The sequence below is a fragment of the Leptonychotes weddellii genome, chromosome 15 (genome assembly GCF_054177405.1).
Source record: "Leptonychotes weddellii isolate Sample4059 chromosome 15, ASM5417740v2, whole genome shotgun sequence".
NCBI lineage: Eukaryota > Metazoa > Chordata > Mammalia > Carnivora > Phocidae > Leptonychotes > Leptonychotes weddellii.
Window position 1 is genome coordinate 51272579 of NC_138383.1, and position 25649 is coordinate 51298227.

The following is a 25649-nucleotide window of genomic DNA, read 5'->3' on the forward strand; positions in this document are numbered from 1 at the left end:
AGGAAGTGGGGAGCGGGCAGCGGGATGAGATGTTACCCAGGGTCATTTGGATAAAGTCTGCGAGTGGACCTGTCGGATTCAGCCCGAGGTCATTGGTGAGCCTCGGGCAGCGTTGCCTCCCACATTCGTAGTAGCAAGTTAAAACTCACCGAGCTGAGCCCGGGACTTGCTGATTGTGCCACTGTCTCGGGTGACAGGGGAGGCCTTCAGCCGTCATCTGGTACCGTGCCGCCCTTTACCGGCACCCACGTCACCGAGGACTGTGTTCAACGTGGATTCTGATTCAGTAGTTCTGGGTGTAGACTGTGACTTGTGAGAAGCTCTCAGGTGACTGATGTTCCCACCTGCGGACCACACTTCGAGTAGCACAGATCTAGAATAACTCCCTCTGTCTGCTGGTTGTCCTCTGGTGGCATTCCGATAAACTTCCCAGTGGCTAGGTAAGACTGAAGACAGTCCAGGCGTGTGTCAGTACCCAGCCATCCTGGAGATGTGTGCACCCGGTCACGGAAGGGACTGAGTGAAGAATCTACGAACAAATTAAAACATGTCTTCACGGATGCTGCTAGAATGGTCATCCGTGAGACTGAATGACCACAGATGGTCATTCAGTCTCCAGAACACTCCTCACGATGGAGAACTCACTGCACTTCAGGGGTAGATCATGTTCAGTTGAAATCTACAGCTGTAATTCCAACCCTCTACATGAACTGGAACAAATCTCCTTCATTCCTAAAATCTCCCTCCCCACCGTATATATGCCTTCTTAAAGGATGCCCCCCCCTTTTTTTTTTTAAGAATTTATTTATTTGAGAGAGAGAGAGATCGTGAGAGAGGACAGGAGCTGGGAGCAGAGGGAGAAGCAGGCTCCCCACGGAGCAGGGAGCCCAATGCAGGACCCAATCCCAGGAACCTGGGATCGTGACCTGAGCCGAAGGCAGATATGCTTAACCAGCTGAGCCACCCAGGCGCCCCTAAAAGATCCTTTTTTTTTTTTTTTTTTGATGGTAACTAGAGATTACCCTTGTTTTTAAGCAGCTCTATCCCATTCTTGGGACGTATTAAAGTAAAATTTTTTTCCCTAAATCTGTTAAGTAAGATCTTTCACATCTTATGTAGGATTTTCTTTTGATCTAGGTGTAGGTCTGTTCGCTGCTTACTTGCTGATTTTAGCTTCTGCTTCCAGCCTGAACTACTCTGAAATCCTGGTGTGGTTGGCCTGCATGTTACCGTCTCTCTCCAGTTTGGAAATCAAATTGTTACTGTACATGCATCTATCTTCTTCCCTTTTTTTTTCCCTCTCTCCTGTCCTTCTGGCCAGATGATGGTCAGTCCGCACGCTCCCAGCCAGCTGAGCGACTGCTGTGCAGACTCAGGAGGACGCACGCTCAGCTCTCTTTTTTGCCCTCTGCTGTGTGGTGTAGTGAGTGAGCTTGCCTCTCTGCGCCCTGACACCTGGCCAGCGGTCTCTCCCTCTCAAAGAGTTGTTGACGGCTGCCGCAGGGCAAATTAAAACATCCTCAAACACGGTGTTGATGAAACTCATTGACATGGTTTTGGGTTAGGACCGAATACCTCCCGTCCTGTTGACTTTAGGATTCATTATGTCATGAGAGATTGATGCTAATAAAGTCTTAAGAAGAGAACATTTTTTTTGCTGTTGCAGAACCTACTCTGGATCCTTAATCTTCTTGCACGGAGGCCCGCGTTTGCTTATCCATGCAGAATACTCCCATGTTGCTAGCTTGCTATAGCTGTATCACAGATTAAGTAGTGGAAAGTTTTAGGAATGTTACTTGAAAAGACTGCCTTTTTCTCCTTTGGTTATTTACTTGCTGAAGCGGGAGTGTCTAGTTTTTAAAAAGAAGTGGCTGGGGTTGTGCTACTTTAGCCTTGAGGCTGAGATGCTTTCCTGGAAGGACCTTTCAAGGAGCAGGAGAAAATGCGGAGGCTGAAGTTTCCCTTTTTGGAGCTCCAGGATCTGAAAGTTCCCTGCTCTTAACCTTCAGCTGTCGTAAGTGCACCGAACCTCAGGCTGGGCATACGTAGAGTAGCCAGACCTAGGGAAAGAAACTGAACCTGCCTCTCCTTTGGATCTTTCTGGAAGCGCACAACGGTTGTTGCGTTGTTTCTTATTCCTGAGTCATCTAAGATGCCTCGCTTTCATGTCTCATTCTTCAAATATGCCAGTTACCTAGAGAAGCAAACTTTCTCTTTAGTTCCCACATTGTATTTGGAACTGACACTAGTTCCCACGTCAGAGATACGGGGGCTGAGGAACGGGAGGAAGTCACCAGCAACTACTTCCTGTGCTTAGAGGCTGCAGGGCCACACCCGGTCCCTGGCTGTTCGCTGCCGACCACCCATCCATCCGAGTTAACGCCGCTCAGATGGTGCCTTGCTCGTGAGACCCCTGAGAAGTTTAGGAAGAGGACGGTGCTTTGTGATCACCATTGTGTTTGCAGGGTTGGTTGCTCCTCTGATGACCTTGGAGAGGATGACCCCGTTGGCTGGTTTGAGCTGGAAGAAGAGTGGGATGAAGCAGACGTGAAGTTGCAGCACTGCAGGGTTGCCCAAGTAAGCGTTAGCGAGTGGTGGCCTTCCCACATTTGCCCACTCCCTCCTTCTGCCCTGTCCGTCTTCACGGAGTGGGTCGTATGCGCCAGCCCCGGGCCAGCCCCGGAGCCAGCCCTGGAGGCCAGTCAGCCGTGACGGTGACCCTCACGGAGCCGTGGTCCAGCGGGAGACGCCCCAGTACAGCACACACGGGGGCTGCGGCCGCCCAGAGGAAGCACGTCTCACCCGGCCCGCAGGTCACTGGGGAAGGCTTCCCAGGAAAGGCGGTGTGCTGCCAGGGGTTGGAGGTCGATGAGTCGTCACCCGCAGCCAGGCTAGGACGTGTGGGGAAGGGTGCGTGCAGCGGGGAGAGTGGAAACACGCTGGCCCGAGTGCACGAGAGATGTGTGTCCATGGCTGTGAGGGAAACCGTGATTGTCTGGCCACTTTATTTCTTTCACATGCTTAGTGTCCCTCTTAGTAAGAAGCTGCAGTAAGAGAAGTAAGAACTATCTTCTGGGCTTAGAGGTAGTAGATATTCAGTAAGTATTTATGCATCTGAGTAGTGGGGTCTGAGTGGCTCTTGGCAGAGGAGCTTCCACGGTAAGAAGCAGAGAGTTTGCATAGCAGGTGGGCTTTCAGATGGCTTTGGCCTCGAGCAGACGGCGCAGTGTCCTGGGCTGTGGGTGGTATAGACTAGTTGGGAGCTTTGCGACAGTTGTTGACTGTTTTCACCCTAGACCTGATTTCTGATTCAAAATGACTGGGCCACAGAGCAGACACACTTCTCTGCTTCATCCTGTCTTACCCTGCGTTTGCCCTGAAGATGGGGTAATGCCATTTCTCTTATTGGGATCTTTCCCAGAACCTGACTTGAATCGGCACGAGTGTTTTTTCCCCATTTGTTGAGATGTTGGACTTCTTTTTCGTGCCCCATGCCAGGCAGAGTGAGACCTAATAAGTCATTAAAGTCATAGGGGGACCTTCCCAGAAAGGCCTTTATCTCCCTTCCATTCATAGTCCGGCTTCTGAGTCCTTCTCCTCAAATCTCTCTGTCCTTTCTAGTACTTGATGGTGAAGTTCCTCTGCACCCGTCAGGAGTCGGCGGAGCGCTTGGGCGTGCAAGGCCTCAGCATCAGCGGGTACCTCCGGCCTGTGCGAGCCGAAGCGGAACAGCACGTCGTCTGTGCCCACTGCAGGAAGGACGGGGAGGAGAGCGTCTGTGGGGCCACCCTGCTCCTCAGGACACTTCAGTTCATTCAGCAGCTCGCCCATGACCTGGTACCTCGTTCCTTTGGGGACAATTAATGGTGGTGTTGAGGGAAGTGAACAGCCGCCGGTGAAAGCGGGCCCTATCGAGCCGTGCGGTAGGGACATGTGTGGCTGGCTTCACGCTGCTGTGATGATGGGGAGGGAGGTGCTGGGCATCCGTGGTGTCAGTCACTGGGGGACCGTTTGGCGTGTGGCCGTCAGAGTGAGGCTCCCCGGAATAGACCTACAGACAGACCACGAAGACCCCCGCTGTGGTTGCCGGTGGTAGTCTAGGGAGACCGAGCAAGTTTATGGGATTTCCGTCTCCCTTAAGTCCGGGGAGAATTATTTCTGAGGTACGGGTGAATTCTGTTTCCTCCCTAAAGGTACCAGAATGTCAGGATTTAAAATCATTTGTATTCCTGACACGGACTTGTACAGTCACCAATAAAAACACGGTGACCGCTGGCTCCGGGGAAGATTCTCGCCACATCACCATAGAGAACATGGCTTAGCTCAGGGATCGGTGGGGCGTCTCGCCCTCCCACATGGGGAAGGCAGCAGTTCTGCATCAGGGCGAGTTTAGAGGCTGTGACTCAATTTAACTCTGGTTTGTTTGGTCTGTGTTATTCAAGCTCTCCTGTCACAGTAGAAAACATAAACGGGGGTGGGTGGGATGCTTCGGAGCCGCGGGGGCGCTGGGGCAGGATTCAGGCAGGTGAGGGTCAGAGCACGTGGCCCTGTCGTCTTGCTGGTGTCCCAGGTGTGGTGTGTATGGAGTCGGGGAGTCCTCGTGGGTGTGTGTGTGTGTGTGTGTGTGTGTGCGTGCGTTTACACACACGTTTTCTCACATCCACATACGCACGCACATCCTGTAGAAAGTCTCACACCAGGAATAGTGGTTCATGCACTTCTGAGTTGGTGAGAGTCAGCATCGGCCATATGGGAATCCTACACCCTTTCACATTGAGGAGTAAATGAGCCATCACAATATTTCTTTAAATGCATTTTCCACTTTATTTTTTTCTGGTTTTTATGATTTTTTAGGTGCAGCAGAAGGAAAGTGGCTTAAGATATAAATCCTTTCTGGACTTCGCCGGTCTTGATTTGCAGATCTTCTGGAATTTTTACAGTAAATTAAAGCAAAAGTAGGTCAGAATTTGTTATAAGGTGATAATCATATAAACAAAACTGAAAACACTAAGTTTTACATTCCAAATAGACCTTTTTTCCTTGTAAGATGTTTTGACTTCTCACTAGTTTATATTGTTCTCGTTTGAGAGAACTGGTTATTATTGAAGATAACATCTCACGTTTCCGTAACGTACTCCGGGCAATGTTGCTGCAAACATTTTGTCGTCTGATTCTCATCACAACCTGGTGGGGAAAGCAGGTCAAGCACTGTGGTAGTGCCCTCGTTTTATAGATGAAGAAACAGGATCGGAAACGTGTGTCCTTGCCCCACTGTGGGCAGACTCAGGCAGGGTCTGTGTTTTCAGACTCTGCCCAGTACGATGTTCTTTTCATTCTGCCTCTCTTCCTCTCCTTGGCCTCCTACACACCGAGCCTGCTGTGTAGACGAGAGTCCTTTTTAGACAGCTGTTGGCTTTGGAGGGTCCAAGCAGCCTGCCGTCGTGCTCTCTGATACTCGTTGTCTTTCCGTAGCCCGAGGGAAGAGTGCCTCTGCGCCCAAACCCTGCTTCTGCGGCTCCTGCAGAGCTGCTTCTCAGTGCTGCAGAGAGACGGGCCGGCCGCTTCAGGGGGGGCAAAGGCACCCCGGCAGAGCCCGGGAGGGGCAGGGGCCGCCAAGGAGCTCCACACACACTTATGCGACGGTAGGCATTGGGCTTGTCTTTATTTTTGTATTTTATTCTTTATTTTTGTAAAAAGGATTTGTCTATCTTACGCAGAGAGAGAGCAGGAGAGCAGAAGGGGGGCGAGGGGCAGAGGGAGAGGGAGAGGGAGAAGCAGGCTTCCCGCTGAGCAGGGAGCCCGACGCGGGACTCGATCCCAGGACCCCGGGATCATGACCTGAGCCAAAGGCAGACGCTTAACCGACTGAGGCACCCAGGCGCCCCTGGGCTTTTCTTGAATATGACCCTGTGCTGGTAGCCTGCCAGGCCTCTTGCTGTAAGAACAGGGATCCTACGATCATGCAGGCTCAGGAGAGGGATCACTGCGTGGGAAAATGAGTGTTTCCTTGGATCTCCTTTTGAATTGTTATTTTGACTTCAGGATTTGTTCTCTTGTCAGCACCTCTTCCTCCTGGTTTCTGAGCACAGATGTGTCACAGGGAGAGTGGTGACTGTCACATTCTTCAGTCCTTACTGTAGAGAAGACACTGGGACGGGAGGGAGGGGAGAGAGGTAATGATACACGGGGAATAAAACACACGAACACGTGAAGTTACTTTTAAGGCTTTGCCCAGTTGCGGCTCAGAAGGAAGTAATGAAATGAAAACTGGTACATATAGTGCTTATGTTGGTTCAGTGTTGTTTCCTTATACCGCCTTGGCTGTAGAGGCTTTCACTACACGACGGGGAGCAGTGAGTTTATGGGCTAGTGAAAGCGGATACATATGTTGTGAGTGAGTGGATGGGAAATGCTAAAGCTGATTCCATTGTTCGTTTCCCTCAGTGGTGGACAGGGTGGATGGAGACTCTGCGCCCATGGAAACATTAAAACAAGAAGTCAGGAATACCCTTCTCAATGGGGCTGCTGTCTTCTTTCCTGACCGACAGACCCGGCGGAGCCATCTCTTCGCCATGATGGTAATCATTCACGTCAGAAGGACGGGCTCCATTCCTGAAGTCTGGTGGGATGACATTCATTTATTAGTCTCTGTTTTCTCTGACTATCTCCTCAGTTTCAGTTTTCCAGATGTGTACTTAACACTCTGTATGCAGAGTTCGGTGTGAGACACAGACGCCCGAGGACCCAGCACCGCCCTTAAGGAGGGGATGGCAGATCGTAGCCCCTAGTCTTACAAAGGGGGAGTATGGTCTCCCCATCATCTTCATGATTTGCCTGCAACCAAGCATTCTTTTTAACATTTTCACTTTTTATTATGGGGAAATATAAAACAAATACAAGACTAGAGTAAATAGAATACCTCCTGCCCCATATGTACCCATCACGTAGATTTGGCAGTTGTAAACTCGGGCGAATCTTGTTTCATCTGTGATCTGCCTCATCCACTGTCTCCCTGCCCTTCCCCCGGTATTATTTCATAAATATCTCAGATTATATCTGTAACGGAATGCAGCCTTCGCAGACCCCTTCTTGTCACTCAGACATTAGGAGTGGTGGGTGAAAAATGCTTTCAGTATTTATAAGCATTATGTTACCAAGTGGAATATCCTGTACAGAGATCCAGATTTTTAATTCTGAAGGCAGTATTTCTGTGTGAAAATGACTGTGATATATGGAGAAAGATATTAATGATAATGTAAGAACAAAAGTTTCTCTCTCTGGTCGGGCTCTGTGCTCAGCACGGAGTCTGCTTGTCCCTCTCCTGGCCCATCCCCCTCCATGCGCACATGCATGGGCGTGTGCTTTCTCTTTCTCAAATTATTAAAATCTTAAAAAAGAATTTCTCTCTGTAAGCCACACCGAAAACATCTAGGTCAGGGAGCTTCAGAGTTCCCAGTGTTCCAGTGATGGTACAACACAGGGAAACATAAATAAAGGGTAACAAGGAAGCGAAAATTACAGGCCAGTCTTACTTGTAAACATTGTAAGAAAAGCCTAGCAAAATATTAGTAAACCGGTCTAGTAAAATACAAAGTCCTGACTGAGTTGGATTTACCCTAGGAATACAAGGCTGGTTTAACATTAGAAAATTAGTAAATGAAGTCAGAGGAAAAAGTTATTTCAATAAATACAGAAAACATTTAAGTAGGATTAAATTTTGATGATTAAAACTATAAAACCATTAGCAAACTCAAAGCAGAAAGGAGCTCCCTCAATCTGGTGGAGGGGGTGTGCCCCAGACTTTTAACAAATAATATGCTGGATGGTGGATCCTAGAAGCAACCTTCTCAAAATGAAGAGGAAGACAAGGATGCTTATTGGCTGCTGTTACTCCGGGAGGTCGTGTTAGAGGGTCTGGCCAGTGCAGTAGGACAAGGAAGAGAAATTTTAAACATGATAATTGGAAAGGATAAAATAAATAATACTTTATAGGTGATATGGTTATAGATTGTTTTTTATTGTCCGTAGACAAGCATGTAGTAGAATTACTGATAGGAGTTTGATGAAAACTAGATCCGGCATTTAAAGAAAGCATTTCTAAATGCGGCAGCTAATTAGCAAATGTAATAAAGTCTCTGTGGGATGCATAGAAAGAAAGGAGGGAAGCAAATCATAAAATGTGGTCTCTGGTGCCAGAGGACTACAGTCCAGCTGGGGACACCTGCCACAAGAAAAAACCGCAGATGCGTGTAGAGGAGACTCGTGCTGGGGCCAAGTGACTGCGGATGGTTTCAGAGAGGGGGAAGGATCTTCGGTTGTTTTCAGCTCTCTGCAAAATTTGCACGTCAGCCTGAAGGATCAGTTTTCACACAGAGTCATGACCTTGGAAGCATCCGCTGGCCTGATCCACTGGACTGTGGGCGGGACTCCCATCTTGCTTGTTTACCAGAAGCGTTTACCAGGCCGCTAAGCAGTGATTTGTTTTGCTAGCACGTGTTCCATACGGAAGAATGGAAAAGGACATATGAGCTCTCGAATGGCATTGCTATCTATTACCAGCCCCGTCACTTTCCCTTTGCCGGTCCCTGCTGACAGCGGTGGTAGGGTTATATTTTCCCTGCTCATGCTGATGACTTGAACGGCATATCTTGTGTCTCCCCTCCTCCTGTGCCGGGCGGGGCCCTGGGCCTCAAATACTCTGGAAATCCTCTTCTGTGCCTTGCCTAACAGCCAATGTTTGGTACGTTTCTTGAATTAGGAAAGTGCCCCTGAAGTAGCCCAGGAGCCTCGTCAGGAGATGTGATCCCTGTAACTGTCACTCCAGGTTGCTCTGGCTTATGTTGGGAAAGCTTAGGTCCTATTTAAAAACCAGGAGAAAACTCACAAGAAAGGCACTGTTCCTGCCCTTTCCTCTTGCGATGTTGTGCCCAGTGATGAAAAGTACACATCCTCCTAAACATTCGTATCAAGATTTCCTGCAGGAAAGCTTGGACATGGGAACTTTAGCAGTGAACCCAAGTAAACCTGCCGTCTTTTGTTTAGGCGGGTGGTCCTGCCCCCGCCGAGCACCAAGCCAGTCTCAGTTGGGTGCCGTGAAGCGTGGGCCAACCCCAGCTTTCCTCACGCTTGGGAACAGTGGGCAGTGGCATGTCATGCTGCCCCAGGCTCCGGAATGTCGTGGAACGGGTGTTCTGATTGTGCACTCCGTTGTTTTCTAGAAGAACGTCACCGAGCAGGAGCACAAGCAGTCCCTGCAGCTCACTTTCCGTTCACTGTGCACGTATTTTAGGTAAGTTTATGGTGCTTTTCGGCCCTCTAATATTTCACATCTTTGCAAAGTTTTCTTTAGCTAGCCGTCCCCTCTGCTCAGCCAGCTTTCTAGAGGGAGATGCCGCTGGTCACAGGAATGACTACAGCAGTGGTGGAGTACTGATCTTGCCAGGAGTTTAATCTAAGGCCCAGTCCTCATGAGACCGTTTCGAATAGGACCCGCTGAGGAGCTCTTGGAGCACTTCAGCTTCTAAGTGATACTTGAAGACCCAAACTGAAGCCAGAGGAGCTTGGTGTCCTGTACTCAAGTCTGAAAACCCAGAAGCACAGAATGGTAGTTCAGCAAAGGAAGTGTGCTGGGAGGGGATGACTTGAGATTTTTACATGCTTTGGCTAGCAGAGCAGCTAATGGGCCTGTAGGCTGCGTTACCAGAGGTGTAGGCTCTCGAAGAAGGGAGGGAACAAATAGCCCAAGCTCCTGTCTGCACGTCAGGCTGTACCTAGTGCGAGAGCAGACTTGGAGGTCTCTAAAATGGGTCTGGACTCGAGTATCAGGGGCGATGAAAGAGCCTCAGAGCTCATGTGGGGAGCGTTTGAGTGTTCAGCCTGGATTGTCAAATTAGCCAGCGTGAGATTAGGTGTATTTCTTCTTGGCGGTCAAGGTGATGTAGTCATCAGATTGACTTCTCAGAGTCTCTTCTAAGGACTTGAGGGTTTACAGGCCTGAGCTTACTAAGGACATGGGGGACAGACAGTGGCCCAGACTCAGCTGGGACCTGGACCTTTTCCTGACCCAGTCTCCTCCACAACCCTTGGAACTGGCACTGAAATCTTGCTGGGTTCTTTTTTGGAAACTTTTAAGACAAAAGCATGAGCATGCCCTGCCTGAAACAAGGAGTCGTGACAGATTTGTGTCCTTTCAGTGATAAGGATCCGGGTGGCCTTCTGCTCTTGCCTGAGAAAGGTGACCTGGCCGACATGAACAGCAGCGAAGTGCTGGCGGTCATGAGCACCCTCCTGTCCGTCGCTGCTCGAGAGGTAACTGGCGGCCGCTGCGCTCCCTTCACCCCGTGAGCCAGCGATCGTGGGCGCCGCCCCCGTTAGCCTCGCTCCCTTCGCCTCCTGATCCAGCGATCGCGGGCACTGCCCCTGTTAGCCTCGCTCACTTCACCTCCTGATCCAGCAATAGCGGGCGCCGCCCCTGTTTGTTAGCCACAGTGTGATGTAGCTTTGTCCCCGTGGCCCTTCCAGGTGGGCAGCAACTCTCAACGGTCTGCCGTGGCTCCTGGTCACCCGCTCCTGGGGCCAGTCCCCTGCTAGTCAGCAAGCCGTAAACGTGTGGACACGTTCATTCCTCTGGGAAGGAGGAAGGGGTCTTTGCCACGTCCCCTGGGGTGCAGGTTGGCGAGCCCAGCACTTAGGCCTGTGTCTGTGCTGTGAGTTCTGTGGAAAACTGCTTTAGCTTTTTTAAAATTTAAGATTACTTAGTAAACCCACAGGCTAATCGAGTCTGAAAAGATAGTGTCTTTTGTCTGTGCTAATATTTTCAAATTTTTACTTTATTTTTTTAACATGAAGGATTCTGTTTCTCAAGATGTAGTCCATGTGTCAGGTGGATCAGAATCATCTGGTGTATTTGGACAGAAATTTGGGTTTCTGGGTCCCACCCCAGGCTCCTGGTTTAGAACCTCTCGGACAGGATTTTGAGTCTGTGTTCCACCGCACACCCCTGGGACTCTGACGTGACAGAACCCCGTGACTAGGGCACCAAGGGCTGCTCTCTGGACAGAACATGGACCGGGTTGGGGCGGGGGGGGACAGTGGGCCAGGCCAGACCACACGCTTGAGGCGTGGAGTGACGGTGACTTGACGATAACTTCTTCTGTGTCTGAACTTGAGTGTCTGAGTCTTTTCCTTTTTTTTTTTCCTGTCAGTGCTTTACCGTTTTCAGGTTGCTGCTGGAGCCACGATTTCATGCATTCCTGGCTGCATTGCTCTTAGGGAGACAGCTTCGAGAGTGCCAGGTTCTCATTTGCCAGGGTCACCCTGTGGGCTGGCCACTGTGCAGACCTAGTATGACTTGCAGTCCAGGGTCGTCTCTGTCCCACTGGAAGCCTGTGTCCTCTATCGCTGCTGTGACATTCATGTTCTCTCTGGCTACCTTCTGCTTTCTGTCTCCTTCCCAGACTGTCTGGCCCATCTCTGTCTTCCTGGAAACTCCTGCTCCAGTCTACTGCTCATCAGTATTTGCTCTGAGCCCTGTTAGCCATGCCTCACTCCCATCTGTCTTTATTTCTGCCACCGTCCACGCTCACACATGTGCAAAAGGCCAGGGACAAGATGGGGAGAGGCAGTATTTGACGAGGAGAATGGCTGTGGGCACGCTGACTTTATGGCTCTGGGAGGACTTGAGGTGGCAGGAGCTCCAGGATACTCAGGAGCTGAGTCGGTGCTGGAAATTTTGCAGCCGGTGACGAACAGCTGAGAGTTGAAGCCGCGACTGCGGTGCCCCCTCCTCACCCGTGGGCATCTGGGGGACGTCTCACCAGAAAGATGGGAGTGGCAGCAAGGAATCCCTGGAGGCGGAAGCCCAGGGAGGAGAGAGTTTCAGGACGTTCAGTGCTCGGGAGAGCCACTGACGTTACAGTTAAGTGGTGAGGCTTTGTTCTCAGGTGGTAGCCGGTGCCTTCGGGGACCGGTGTCGGTGAGTGGTGAGGCAGGAGAGGCGGGACGGCGGCACAGAGCGGCTGCAGGCAGCTTTGTCCAGCGGAGCTCACGTTCCAGAGAGTGCAGGTACAGAGCAGTCCGCGTGCTCTTGAAGTCCCCTGCCCACCACACCGCGTGCCTTCCTCCCCGGAGGCAGCTGCCCTTGTGAGGTGTACGTCGGTCTTTTCTCTCTGGCTTTTCCTGCGCAGCAGGCTTGTTTGGCCTGGTCACGTGGTGCACAGTCTTCCAGTCCGTGGCGTTTTCAAGGCTCGTCCATGCGGACACGCGTGCCGCAGTCGGTTTGTTGTTGGTGGTGCGCGGTATTCCCCTGTGAACCTGCCACCGTGTATCCGTTTTACTTTGGAGGGGCAATTGGGCTGTTTCCAGGTGGGGGCAATTACATGGAAATCATGGTAGGAACGTATCTTGTGGTTCTTTTGTGCAAAAATTTACCCCTAGAGGTCAGGTGAGAACAAAGCTGATGGCTGGGGAGCCACAGAAGGGCGGAAAATGACTTTTCAGGTGGGGATAGGTGTGGTTGAAGGCTCAGGGGAAGGGGCCAGAGAGGAAGGAGGTTTGCAGGTGTAAGAGAGAGGGGGTTGCTGGTGCAATAAGACCCCTAAGGGGCAGAAGGGGAGGATGCGTGCAGTAAAAGCCATCTGGGAAGCCTCTGGAAAGCTGGAGGGTGAGAGAGGAGCTTTCACCTGCCGTTTCCCTCGGTCGCGTTTGAAACACGGAGAGCTCTTTCTTAGCCGGTGACGGTTGCTGTCCGAGAATGCCCATGCCTGTGTTCTGTGTTCTGCCCTTGCCGTGAACAAAGTTTTCTCCGTCTGCTTCTTGTAGTGTGGACTGCTGGTGCTCACGGGGGCCCACGGGGAGACTGGCTCTGTGCTGTTCTCCCTGTTCTGGGCCGTCCAGGGCAGCCTGCTCTCCTGGTGCTACCTGCAGCTGAAGAGCACGGACTCCGCAGTCAGAGGTGGTGCTGCCGACCTGATTGACCAGTGTGAGTTTCAGCCCCCGAAGTCCCAAACCCACCAGAACAGAGAGCTGTTTGGGCTTTGGCGGTCTTCTTCAGTGCCTCGTGGGTGGAGTTCCACAGAGGGTTTTCTCTTCTAAGTTACAAGTTAGGTCTGTCTCTGGGTTGTGTTTTTCTTCTTAAAATAGGGTTCTATAGCACGTCTTTTTGCCCCGAGTGTTCTGAATGTGGTGGTATGCCTCGGAGTTTTCACCGTGGAGTCCTACGTCGTGCAGCACTCTGAGGTGACGCCACAGTCTTCAGCAGAGCCGGTCATCCGGGCTTTAACTGAGTGACCCAAACAAGAAAGTCTTGACCTTTTAAAGTCTGAGGCATATGTGACCACTGCTGTGGTCTCTGCAGACCCCCCAAATCCTCCTGTTCGTGTCCCATAAACCCGCAGAAAATGACGTGACCTTCCACAGGTTCTGAGAGATGCGCACATGGAAGATTGAGTCCCAGCAGTGTGACAGGACTGCTGACGGGGTCGAGTGCTGGCGCCTGCGGCTCGGACCGCGGGGTGGCCCACTGAAGACGGGCCCGTTGTGAGCAGAGGGAGACTTCAGCCTGGCCCCTGGGCTGCTCAGCCGATCGATGATTCCACCTCATCCCAAAGTAGCGAAGACAGAAAAAAATCACTCCCTTTAAAAGCGATCCTTCCCTGAGATTTGCACTGCTTTTCCTCCCTGAGGAAAACATACACATGACCCCTAGTGGTCTTTCTGATGTGGGATTCTTGCCACCGTACCTGTGACCCTCGCCAGCTTTGTCCTTCGTGACGACCAAGCAAGTGACGTGTCTACCGCACACAATACTAATTACCGCCTTTATGTTTTGGTAGATGTGGGACAGTTTCTGGCAAGCATGAGAACGATTTTGGAATCCCTCTTGTCACAGTATAGTGGAAAAACCATTGTAGAAAAATTATGTGATTCAGTGTTTTCGATGGCAGCTCGTCAACTGGTAAGACACAGTGATGGCCTTTGCAGAGGGGGAGGGTGGTGACCCGCAGCCCCAGGCAGAGTCTGAGGTGGATGCTAAGTGCTTCGTTAATCTTCCTTCAGGTCATCTTTCTGCTGGACTTCTGCACTTTAGACATTTCTCACTGCACGCTCCTGAGAGAGTTCAGTACGCTAACAGAACTGTTGAGGCAGCTCTGTGCTGACGCGGAAGGAGCGCCGAGTAAGGTAACCGGAGTGGACGTCGGAGCCCGCGCCGCATCCCCTCTTGGGAGCGATGACAGTGCTGAGTGACCCCTACCGTTGAGGTTGCCCCCGAAGACCACCCCCCATGTTTTAGCAGTGGCTTGCCAGCGAGGATGAATGGCAGCCCACCTTGACCTGGTGTGGTCAGCCTTGGAAAGGAAGTCGTATGTAGGTCAGTCTCCTTTCACAGCACGTGAAGTTGTATAAAACCACGTAAGCGAAGAACGAGATTGAAGTCTAGAAGGGAGACTGCATGTTGAAAGGCATATTAGAAGGTTTGGTATTTAACAGAATTTTCTCCCTATTTAACCTCATAGGACACAGCGATTTTCACTACCTTCTTTGAGTCTCAGAACAACTCTGTGGGAACAGAAAGGGCATATATTATAAAGCCTATTTTAAAGGTGAAAAAGCAAAGACTGAAAATGGAGAGAGAAGGGAGGATGGGCTTAGATTTGCCAAGGTCCCAAATTCAGTGTTTTTCCCACTGGAAATTCATGCGAGTAGTGAATCGCAAGAAATAGCTCTTTCGGGCCAGAAAACAGAAGCTAGTGTCACGGGTCCTCTGCTGAGGGCTAGATGCACGCTGACCTGTGTATGCAGGTGGAACACCGGGATTACTTTAGCTTGTGTGATCATCTGCGTCTGGTGTCCTGGCCGTCCGTCTGGGGCGCTAACACGGATGTGGCAGGACCCAGAGTGACCGAAGCTTGCTTTCTTGACTCGTTTTGTTTGTGCAGCTCGATGCAGAGACTTGGCAGCAGGAATGTCCCGTGGTCTTACATACCTGGACAAAAGAGTCTGCCCACAACTATGAAAACAATTGCCACGAGGTGTCTGTCTTCGTGAGCCCGGGGGCAACCTACTTTGAGGTGGAATTTGACGAGCGGTGTGAGACTGAGAAAAGGTAAGACTCCCGTGGTCTTTTCCTAAGCAGTAGTGGGTTAAAATGAGAGCAGGAGAGTAACGGAGGTTATGCCTTCCCAGGTATGATTATCTGGAATTTACCGACGCTAGAGGTGGAAAAACACGCTATGACACCAAAGTTGGCACCGAGAAGTGGCCCAAGGTGAGTGGTGCTCCCAGAAGTGACATGCGCGCTTCTGCACCAACTCCCTCCTTTGTCAGCCCTTGGGGGTCTGGAAGGGAAGCATTTCCCTCGCACTTCTGTAAAAGGAAGGGCTCACGTCGGAGTTGGCAGGGACAGCCGGCCACCTGTTTTGTAGATAAAGTTACTTCAACACCTAGCCTGCCCGTCGGTTGATGGGTCGTTTCTAGCTGCTGGTGCGCTGCAGAGGCCGACTTGAGTGGTCGCAGCAGAGACCGGACAGCCCAGGAGGTCTAATGACTTACTGTCTGGTTCCTCACAGCACAGTTTGCCCACCGCTGGTTTCTGTCACATTGTCTGGCATGAGTGGGGCGTTGGGGTCCAGGAAGGCGCAGAGCATGTGGTGAAAGCCGGGAGTGCCCGCTGGAGGCTTGCCCACTGGTCTCGGGGGCATGGTGGGGGGTGGGGCGGGGGGTGAAGTGCTGCTTCCCGCCATTGGCGTGCTCTCTGGTGGTCTCAGTGGGGAGCACGAGCACCATTTCTGGATGAGCAGGGAGTGGGCAGATGGGCGTCCGAGGTTTAGAAAACTGCCAGTGTTGCTTCTTCACACGGTGCAGTCGTGGATTTTGCATTTCAGCCGCTCCCTTGTCTGTTTCTCCTTCAGTCCCCTGGGTGGGTGTGGTGAGGTGGGATGGTGAGAACGCAGGACCGATGTTAGATTTAGAGTTCCTGAGTCTTGAAGAACATGCTTGCTCCTGAAGGACCTCATGGCTTCTGTGCTTGTCTCTAGAAAGTGACCTTTAAGGCCGGCCCTCGGCTGCAGTTCCTCTTTCACTCTGACAGCAGTAACAACGAGTGGGGCTACAGGTTCACCGTCACCGCCTATGGCCTGCCCGACGTGGCCGTGTCCTGGGCGCTGGACTTACAACTTCTCGTTTCCCGGCTGATGGGACGCCTCGCTGCCCAGTGCATGGCGCTCAAGTCTGCGCACCGTGAGTCTCACGCACGTCGGCTCCACACAAGGGCAGGGCGGAGGTATGGACGGGGTGCCCTCGCAGGCCTGCAGACCACACCAGACCGCAGCATAGACCGCTCGGTGCCGTGGCCGTAAAGTGTCTCAACGTGGACTTTGGAACACATCCCAGGGGGTGTTGAGGATGCCCTGTCTGGAGGATGGCCTTGGTCATCTTCATTTTGTTAGTGAAATTTGGAAGGCAGAAATGGAATAAATTTACCAGTATCCTTTAACCACGTGACTATTTATGTTAAATACAGGAGAGTGGATTTTGTCTTAAAGTGATTTCTTCAACTTAGTTATTAAATGCACCCGAGAAACAAGAATTATAGAATAAAACTTCCTACTGTGTTTTGTTTCTATTTCATTTCTTGAGTTTTTCTGAATGTAAAAGGAAAATATCATGGGAGTTGCGTAACGGAGAAAGATCGAGGAGAAAAGCCATTCCTAGTGCTAACACCCAGAATGAACTCTTACTAATATTTTAATGTATTCCCATCTAGTCTTTTTTTATGTCCGTTCATAAACACGTGTGGGTGGGTATTTAATTCTTCTTGTTTTTTTTTTTTTTTTTACAAACTTAAGTTTACAAATTGCGAACATTTCCCCCACTAAACACTTGTGCCCGGTCTCCGGTTGTTCCCTGGCGGTGGTCCTCACCTCGCTTCATCTCCTGCACTGACAGGAATTGCAGAAGTGCCCGTGACCGAGGCTGTCCCACAGAAGGGCAGCGCCTTAGGGCGCCCTTGTGGCGGGGGTGCATCCGGGGTGTGTGCTAGTGTGCTGGGAAATGGGGGTGGGTCCCCCGCACGTCCTCAGATTGCCCACAGGCTCTTCAGTGCCGCGGGGAAGACACAGGGCTCTCACAAGCCTTCTTCTCTTTCCAGAGTTTGGAAGTGACATGGCAGTGCCTCCCGCAAAAATGGCGTCGGTCCTGAACTCCCCGCTGTGGAAACCTGTCTTTAGGCATCAGCTGAGTCCAGAGTTGGGATTAGCAGCGAGCTGGCCCACTCCCCCACACCAGGATAGTAAGGAGGTATTTACGCTTGCGGCGTCTTTCCACCTGGCATGGAGTCCGTTTGCTGATGGCTGCTGCTTCCACCATGAGCCCTTGTCTTTGCGTCCTCACCCCCACTCAGCTCTTAGCGCCCTGAAGGCAGGTGCCATCCCTTGTTCACGTGGTGTCCACACCGAGTGCCCCAGGGGCCGGCGAGACATGTTGTTGGTGCTCAGGAAATCTGGCCCAGTTGCTGAATAAGCCAGTTGAGTGTGTATCTAGCAGCCGCTGAGTCAGCTGTCAGAGTAAACGATTTGTGCGCACTTTGTGTTCTCTGTGGAACAGCGGCATGTTCCCTCGGCTTACGGTGTCTCATGAGCTGGACAAGTTGTTTGCTGCCTCTTTGCCGTCCCCTTTGCCTCCGTCTCTGCTCTACCACTCTTCCTCCCTCCCTCGCCCACGTCACTCCGTGGGTAGCTGAGAATCCTGGGGCTCTTCCTCAGCCTCCCCCCTTGACCTCTGTTAAATTTGGCTCCTTCAGAGCCTCTGTTCCTTTGGCTCCGTGACAGCCCACTGTCTTCTCTTGACCTCCACTGCGGCCCTGCCTCCTCAGTGGGCCTCTCCTGTTCTTCCTTCCCTAGAGAGGAGGCTTAACTCGGCTCTCTCCCCTTCCCCGCAGCCCACCAAGACTCTATCCTGTCTTCTCTCTTCTGCTGTCACATCTGTGCAGAACCTCCCGAAACATCAGCCCCGTAGCCCTGGTGCTTCTCCGGGCTCCACTCCCGTGTCCCCGTCCTCTCGTTGGGTAGTTCCATGTCGGTGTCCCGACTCCTCTTCACTCAGAGGTGGTCGTGTCCCTCCTCTGGCTGCTCCCTGCTGTCACTACCGTTCTTGTTTTCCTCGGCGCCGAGCCACGGCGCCCCGGCTTGTTCTCACGTCTCCTGCCCAGTCCGCCGCCAGCCCTGTGGATTCTCCTGGGGGTGTTCAGCTCCTCCCAGCTCCTCCCGTCTACATCTTTCTCCAGGCCCTCATCCTGCGCTTGTACTGGGACATTGGGACCTACCAGGGTTTTTTAACTGCTGAATTATCTTGTTATTTTCTGTGGCCAAGCACCATTAATGGCTCCTGTTGCCCACAGGGTGGAGCCTAAGCCCCTCAGTGTGACAGTTGAGGCTCTGTCCAGTCTCCTTTCACCTTACCCCTCCGCTCCCCGGCTGGGACTTCACTTCTGCTAATGGTTTTATTCCTCAGGGGCCAGAGCTGCTCAGTTGTCAGGGTCCGGCCTGAAGCCGCACCCCCCCAGGAGGCTTCTCCTCATCACCCAGCCTGACAGGAGCTCTCCCGGGGGCTCTCAGTATGGGCTCCCCTTCCCGGCATTTGGCACTCGCTCACCTTTCCCTCTGCGGTGCCACTCGTGTTCACGCGTGTAGTGTTTTATTTATGTTTTCCTTGTTTTTAAAGCCGTGTCTCTGGTTTCTGCAGTAGATTGAAGCTTCCTGTTCTGTCCTTATGCTTTGTTCTAGTCAGTGTCGGGTGAACTTGGTTGTCTGAATGACTTGGTTCAACGTGATGTGTTCTTGTTGTTTTGTTCCAGGTCAAGAACATCCCCGACGACCCCTGCCACCACTTTCTTCTTGAGTTTGCACAGTCAGACCCTGCCCAGAACTTCTGTGGGCCATTTTCAGAACTTTTCAAAGGATTCATACAGGCATGTAGAAAACAGGCCCCAAAGACAGATATAGTTGCTGGTTCTGCTATTGATCAAGCTGTGAACGCCACCTTTGCCGCTCTGGTGTGTCGCACTCCAGGCTTGTATGAGAAGCTGCAGAAATATGGTAACTTATATTACAGGGATACTTCTGATCCGAAGGCCAGTGGGAACGTTTCTAACATTTTGAAATATATCTCTACGCCTGTAGACTTCATCTCGTTAAGTCCTACTCTGCCAGTCAGAAGATCCGTGACCAGTTATAGTTAGTGGATTGTCGTGTGTGCAAGGAGCCTTGAGTTTCCTGATCAGCAGGTCACTTCCTTCTCCAAAATCCTTGTGGAAAACTGCCAAGAAGTTTAAGGGAAGGAGACCCTCACTTGGGTTATAGTCTTGGGCGAGAACTAGAAGTTGCGCAGCTTCAGGTTACTCACACAAGCTTTCTGTGCCTTCGTCCCCTTATCTGTAAACTCGGGAGTTGGTAGCTTGAACATTCTAAGAAATGCTGGTTAAACCCTGAGTTGTTTTGGTAATTCAGTGTGCTGATAACCAAGGAGGGAAACGTAATCACGCTTATCTTTAGACTGAAAGCTTTTGTAGGCTTCCTGGTTGGTAGCCTGCTCCTCACCATTTCTGTTCCTCGCATCCCCCCGAGATGTCGTCTGCGTCCTGTGTGTGTAGCCGGCAGCCGGTGGGACCCACAGGAGGGAGGGCCTCTCTCTCCCCGTAATCTCTCAAGGGAAGAACCTTTCAAACCCTATGTAAAGAGGAGCTAGGGCTTTTCCCAAGCACTTTGGCAGGGTGTGTGTTGCTTTCATGGTGCAGATGAGCTGAGCAGGAACAGTGCTTTCCCCATTAGAGCAGGTCACAGATGGTTGCCGCTGTTAGTAAGTATTCCAATGACAGTCACTCCTGCCCCGTACCGCCCAGTTGTTTAGCTCGCACAGCGCAGAGTTTATTTCCTGGTTTCTAAAACATCTCAGTGAATCCTTCCTCCCTCAATTCTTACTATTTCCTTGAAGAAGCTGCTCAAATAAATAAAACCTACATTGAGGCATGAGTGGTTTATGAAAACCAGTGTCCTGTGGAAGACTGTGTCTCTGCTAGGAGGTGGGGTACCAGGTGACCTGCCAAGTTTAAAGAAAAAAAAAAAAAATTCCAGTTTATGTTTTCATAATCAAATTATAGTAAGAGAGCTGGACAGTCTTTTTTTTACCTGCGGGAACTCTGAGCAGATGAAAGCCTTGTGAGTTTAAGCTGAGAAACAAAGTTTCTGGCTGGTGGCAGGCTCCCCAGCTCCTTTTCAGATCATGTTCAGATAGCACATCCTTAATTTCAGGAGAGAGATACAGTCTGATATGGGAACTAGAAACTTCCCTGAATACAGGTTGTTTCTAGAATAACCTACCGCTGGGCTTTGGAGATACAGCTGGTCTCCGTTCTTCAGGGGCTCTTTCTGGGTCCTACCAGGCGGAGCTCCTTGAGGGGTGGGCCTTGTCTAGCTCTAAAAATGTCTAAAAATGGCTCACCTTTTTGCATTAGAGGTACGTGGGAGGAGTTTTTCAACTAGCCTGTAAGCTGCCTGAGGGCAGAGCCAGCTCTGTTTCTCTCAGCATTGCGTTCCCAGTGCCTGCGGGGGCGCCCAGCGCCTCCCCCCGTGTGTGGCCGTGGCCCTCGCGCTGTTCGTCGGTGCCGCGGAGGTTCTGTGGAGAGCTGCGCGCTCTTCTAGTCTGTGATCCTCCAGTTTTTACGAGCCAAGAAAGGAGATGTTTCCTTTAAACAAACAACTTCTTTGTTACTTTTCTAATTATAAAAATATTACCCATTCACGTGGAAACCTACAAAGTACAGGAAAGCTTAAGATAACGGTCAGTTGTAATCTCACCACTTCAAGAACACATCTGTTAACGTTTTTCTGTGTATATACCTGGGCTTTTTATCTAGGCATATTTACATGGCGTATCTATCTGTGTATAGATCATATATATCCGTCACGTTTCTAATACGTATGGTCTTTTTAAATAGATAATTTTGTGCTTATACTGTTTCAAAACCAATCTTTTTTACTTAATTTATACCGTGAACTTTTTTCATGTTAATAATTATTTTTTACCTACTTTTAATACTTTTCGTTTTACTTTTAATATTTTTGATATTTTACTTTCGTATTTTTACTTTAAGTATTTTACTCCATTTAATAGTGTGTCCATTTCAGATACTGTTCCCTTGAAAAAAGTGAGTTTGTAGTAACACAGAGAACCCATTACTGGTGTTTATGGCTTAACTGATCCCTCCCTCGTTCCACCCGCACGGTGTGAGCATCAGGGGAAAGACTTTTTCTCTGTGTTAGGAGTTTTAGAAGTTACTTTGTGCTTAAAGTTGCAGTACTTGATTGAGTTAACTGAGTATAATCTCATCGTCTCTCCTTTCCCCAGTAAAAAGTGGGGGCAACACAGCCCTGAGCGAGGAGTTTGCACAGGTGTATTGCTTGGCAGATGGGATTCGCATATGGATGGTAAGATTTTCTTCGCATGCGATTCTTACGTATTTTGAGTTTTCGCACCATGGTTGTGTGCAGTTACGGTGAGCAGCTCTCGAGTTTTTTGTTTTGTTTTGTTTCGTTTTTCACTGAAGTTCAGTGGCGTGAAAAGCTCTGAAATAACTTAGAACCCTTGAAGTCCTAGTGTAGTGGGTGCTGAGGACGTTCGGAGTAAACAGGTCGCGGCCGTGAGCTCCAGACGCCCTTCCGTAGCCCCAGGGCCACTCTGCGGGGCCTCTCCGACGGGGCGGACGCTGGCGGCCTTGGGTGGGGTCAGGCCGCTCTCCAGGGAGAGGCTGCTGTGCTGCAGAACAGTGGTTCTGTGTGGCCGCTTGTGACAGCCGTGGAGCGGAGGGACGGAGCGCCCTTGAGTGGGAGGATGGGCAGAGGGGACTGTTGTGTTACTGCGTAACGCGGCGTCGCGGTGTGGGAGGTGTGCGTGGTGCTGTCCTGCCGTGAGTGAAGGAGGTCAGCTGACACGTGACGACGAGTAGAAGCAAGTCCTAGGGGAACCCACGAGTAAAGTTTACACACAACCCACATCTGTGTCCTGTTAGGTACGTACATGTGTAGTAAAGTTCTTCAAAGTCCTGGAAATGATGACCATCAGACTCAGGAGAACCGTTTTTATTTTTCTTAGGCATGGAGCTGAATCCCTATGTGTTATTATTATTATGGTCCATATATTCACAATCATCTTAAGTACTGTGTAGTAATTGGGAGGAATCGTTAAGTCTTGGAGAGGACAGGCAATGAGATTGAGAGCAGGAGACCAGCTGTGGTTCTTCAGTGAGCGTGGTGGCTGCTCCTGGGCGTAGAATGGTCAGGTTCTGTGGCTGGTGTGAGTGGTGTGCAGTGGTGTGGTGTCCAGGACCCTTCCCACGTTCCCGGCTTGGGGACTTGCTGGGCGGTGGAAGCATTAACCATACGGGGGAGGAAATGGCCTTGGAGCTGGGAGTGGGCGGGGTGGGGGGGTGTGAATTCATTCTGGGACATGCTGAGTATGAGGACACACAGGTGACCTGAGATGCCTAGCCGGAGGAGTTAGGGAACCTGTGAGAATGTAGCAGACGTGTCGGAACAGAGATCCGAGTAGCTCCAAATCATTGGTGAACAGATTCTCAAGAGAAGCTAGAAGGTACTGTCATCAGGAGGGTGTGAGGAGGGTCACAACAGTGTGTGGAGGGAAACCAAAGCTGTAGTAGTGGCCTGAGGAAAAGACTGATAAACTCACTGCCACAGGCACTCAAAGGACTTGGCAGTTGACGAGGCACAGCGTAGATCGCGCTTCTGGTTTAGTGTGGGACGACTGCCGATAGCTGGACAAGACACCAGCCTCCTCTCCCAGACGTGGCCTTCTGCCTGGGCTGTCAGCACCATGGCCCCCGCTGTGACCATTGCCTACCCTGGTACTAGGAGTGCTGTTCTCTGCCTGGCAGGCCCAGCATCACGTGCAAGCATCCCCTCACACAGGGTAGAGTAGAGATGGAATTTTGGTCCAACTTCTGCAGCAAACTGGGTGCGTAACCCTAGCAAGACCCTTCATTTCTCTAGACCTCCACTTCTTTGTCCGTGCTAGGTCGGCTTTGGATAAGGGCCCTTCCAGCTCCAATGTTCTACGTTTTGTTTAAAGATTTTATTTCTTTATTTGAGAGAGAGAGAGAGCGCGCACAAGTGCGGGGGAGGGGGAGGAGCAGAGGGAGAGGGAGAAGCAGACTCTGCACTGAGCACAGAGCCCGATGCAGGACTCGATCTCAGGACCCTGAGATCACGACCTGAGCTGAAATCAAGAGTTGGACGCTTAACCAACTGAGCCACCCGTGTGCCCCGATTTTTTAAGTAATGGGATCAGGGTTACAATCCCCTCCCAAACAAGGCATAGTTGGAAAGAAGGCAGTGTTGCGGACATACTGTTAGACAGCTTCAAAGCCTGGATTACTTGTAGGACAAACAAAAACAGCTGAGGTCTGTGTCCTCGAGAGTTGGACAGTAATTGTAACAGTTCTCCGTGATGTCATGCTGTGTGCCGTGGCCCTGCCTGGACACTGTAATTGTGTGGCTCAAACTCTCCCCCCAGTTGGAGATGAAGCAGAAGTCCCTGATAAACCTGGGGAACGAGGCAGAAGAAAAGCATGGGTCGGAAGCGGCTGAGGTGAACCCCGAGAGCCTGGGTGAGTGTGCCGAGCCTTCTGTTTACACTCCCTAGGAAACTGGTGACCCGTCTTCGAGATGATTTTATTTATTTGAGAGAGAGAAAGTGAGAGAGAGAGAGAGGGAGAGCGCACAAGCTGGGGGAGGGGCAGAGGGAGAGGGAGAAGCAGGCCTCCCGCGGAGCAGGAAGCCCGATGTGGGGCTCGATCCCAGGACCCTGGGATCATGACCTGAGCCGAAGGCAGACGCTTCGCTGACTGAGCCACCCAGGCGCCCCTTTTGTTGTTTTTAAAGTGTGCTGTCAGTGAATGTTCAGTGAGATTAAGGAATTAGTGATATCATGGTTATGTTAAAAACTTGCTATTTTAGAGAAATGTGAAGTTTTTAGATGAAATAGTGTGATCCCTGCAATCTGCATGGAAATAGTCCAGGGAGGGGGTGGCTGGTGAAACGAGACTGGCCTTGGGCAGGGTCAGGGGTACGTGATGGGGTCCTCATAGTCTTTTCTCTCTGTATGTTTGAAATATCCACCATAGGGGCACCTGGATGGTTCAGTCAGTTGAGCAGCTGACTCTTGATTTCGGCTCAGGTCGTGATCTCAGGGCCCTGGGATCGCATCCTGTGTGGGGCTCTGCGCTTAGTGGGGAGTCCACTCGAGAGTCTCTGCCCCTCCCTCTGCCCCTCCCCTCACTGGAGTGCACTCTTTCTCTCCCCCCTCCCTTTCTCACTCTCTCTCTCGAATAAATAAATAAATAAAATCTTAAAAAAAAAAAAATGTCCACAAGAAAACTTCCTTTTAAGTGTACTGACAGTGCTGGGAAGATTTTGATTTGTATAATGACATAAGAGTTTATTTTCTTCAGAAGATGTGTATGTCACTTTATTTTTTTTAAATTTCTTTTTAAAGATAGAGTGAGAGAGAGCATGAGAACAGGGTGAGGGGCAGAGGGAGATATATGTCACTTTATTAATGGAGGTATTTCTTGTCCAAAATTGTGGAGTTTAAAGAGATTATTTTCTCTCCAAAAGTAAGCAGTAAATTGAATTTTGACCTTTTTTCATTACCTTCCTTGCTTTCTGCATTTAGCAAAAGAGTGTATTCAGAAGAGCCTCCTGTTACTGAGATTTTTGCCCGTGGGAGTGAGTTCAAAAGGAAGCTGTGACAGGTTGGTGGCTGCAGATGAAACGGATCACCTCCAGCCACGGGACAAGCGCCCGAGGACGAGCTCTGTGGTGGAGGAGCATTTCCAGGCCCCCGTGTCTCCCGTGGAAGCGGGCGCCCTTGCTGCGGGCGTTGGGGGTCTTGGCTCGGACGTGCAGCCGAAGCTGCCACCCAGCAGCGGGCCCCCTGCCGCCGAGGTGTCCTCTGCCGCCGCCGAAGAGCCCTCGTCACCTTCTACCCCCGCCCGGCGGCCTCCCTTCACCCGAGGCCGACTCAGGCTGCTCTCCTTCCGGTCCGTGGAGGAGGCGAGGCCAGCGCCCACAGTGAAGGAGAAGTACCCCGTGCTGAAGGATGTCCTGGACTTCATCAAGGACCAGTCCCTCTCCCACGAGAGGTGAGCCGCCAGTGCCCTCCCCGTACTCAGCGTTCACGAAGTCCAAGTGAGCAAGGAGTACTTGAAGGAGAGGTCAAGATTTGTGTTAGAACGGTGAAGACAAAATTGGGTGGTTACTTTTTTCTTTTAAGAAGTATTTTCTTACTGAAAATACTGAAGGCTTGTACATTACACGGTATGTAAATTAGATCTCAGTAATGTACACCAGGATTAAAAAAAGAAACATTGGTTTTGGTAGCTGTCATTTATAAATGTGTCTTACATTAATCCTGGGAGAAACTTAGGATTTGAGATTTTCTGACAAAATTATCTGTCAGCGGGTCTGCGTGTCTGGAAGTATTACATGTTTTAATAATTTCCTGCCCTAAGAATTAAAGCTTCGTCTCCGTGGGGCAGTAAAAAGATCAGAGTCCCTTTCCAGTTCCTGAATTTGCGAGTT

The 25649-nt window shown here is 50.8% G+C and overlaps 1 protein-coding gene across 3 annotated transcripts in view; it reads left to right on the plus strand.

The window, feature by feature from the left end:
• ZZEF1 (zinc finger ZZ-type and EF-hand domain containing 1) overlaps positions 1 to 25649 on the plus strand; it is a 103136-nt gene that overhangs the window by 34960 nt on the left and 42527 nt on the right. For 2 of the 3 annotated variants that reach the window (XM_081805929.1, XM_081805927.1), the window contains 18 exons: positions 2466 to 2577; positions 3622 to 3837; positions 4855 to 4955; positions 5473 to 5642; positions 6445 to 6578; positions 9219 to 9289; positions 10194 to 10308; positions 12820 to 12979; positions 13833 to 13954; positions 14056 to 14178; positions 14937 to 15103; positions 15184 to 15265; positions 16035 to 16236; positions 17147 to 17295; positions 18851 to 19091; positions 21400 to 21479; positions 23581 to 23674; positions 24742 to 25210. In XM_081805929.1, coding sequence (XP_081662055.1) covers positions 2466 to 2577; positions 3622 to 3837; positions 4855 to 4955; positions 5473 to 5642; positions 6445 to 6578; positions 9219 to 9289; positions 10194 to 10308; positions 12820 to 12979; positions 13833 to 13954; positions 14056 to 14178; positions 14937 to 15103; positions 15184 to 15265; positions 16035 to 16236; positions 17147 to 17295; positions 18851 to 19091; positions 21400 to 21479; positions 23581 to 23674; positions 24742 to 25210 — 2808 coding nt within the window. The remainder of the gene's footprint in view (positions 1 to 2465; positions 2578 to 3621; positions 3838 to 4854; positions 4956 to 5472; positions 5643 to 6444; positions 6579 to 9218; positions 9290 to 10193; positions 10309 to 12819; positions 12980 to 13832; positions 13955 to 14055; positions 14179 to 14936; positions 15104 to 15183; positions 15266 to 16034; positions 16237 to 17146; positions 17296 to 18850; positions 19092 to 21399; positions 21480 to 23580; positions 23675 to 24741; positions 25211 to 25649) is intronic. The other variant, XM_081805928.1, reaches the window with a different exon arrangement.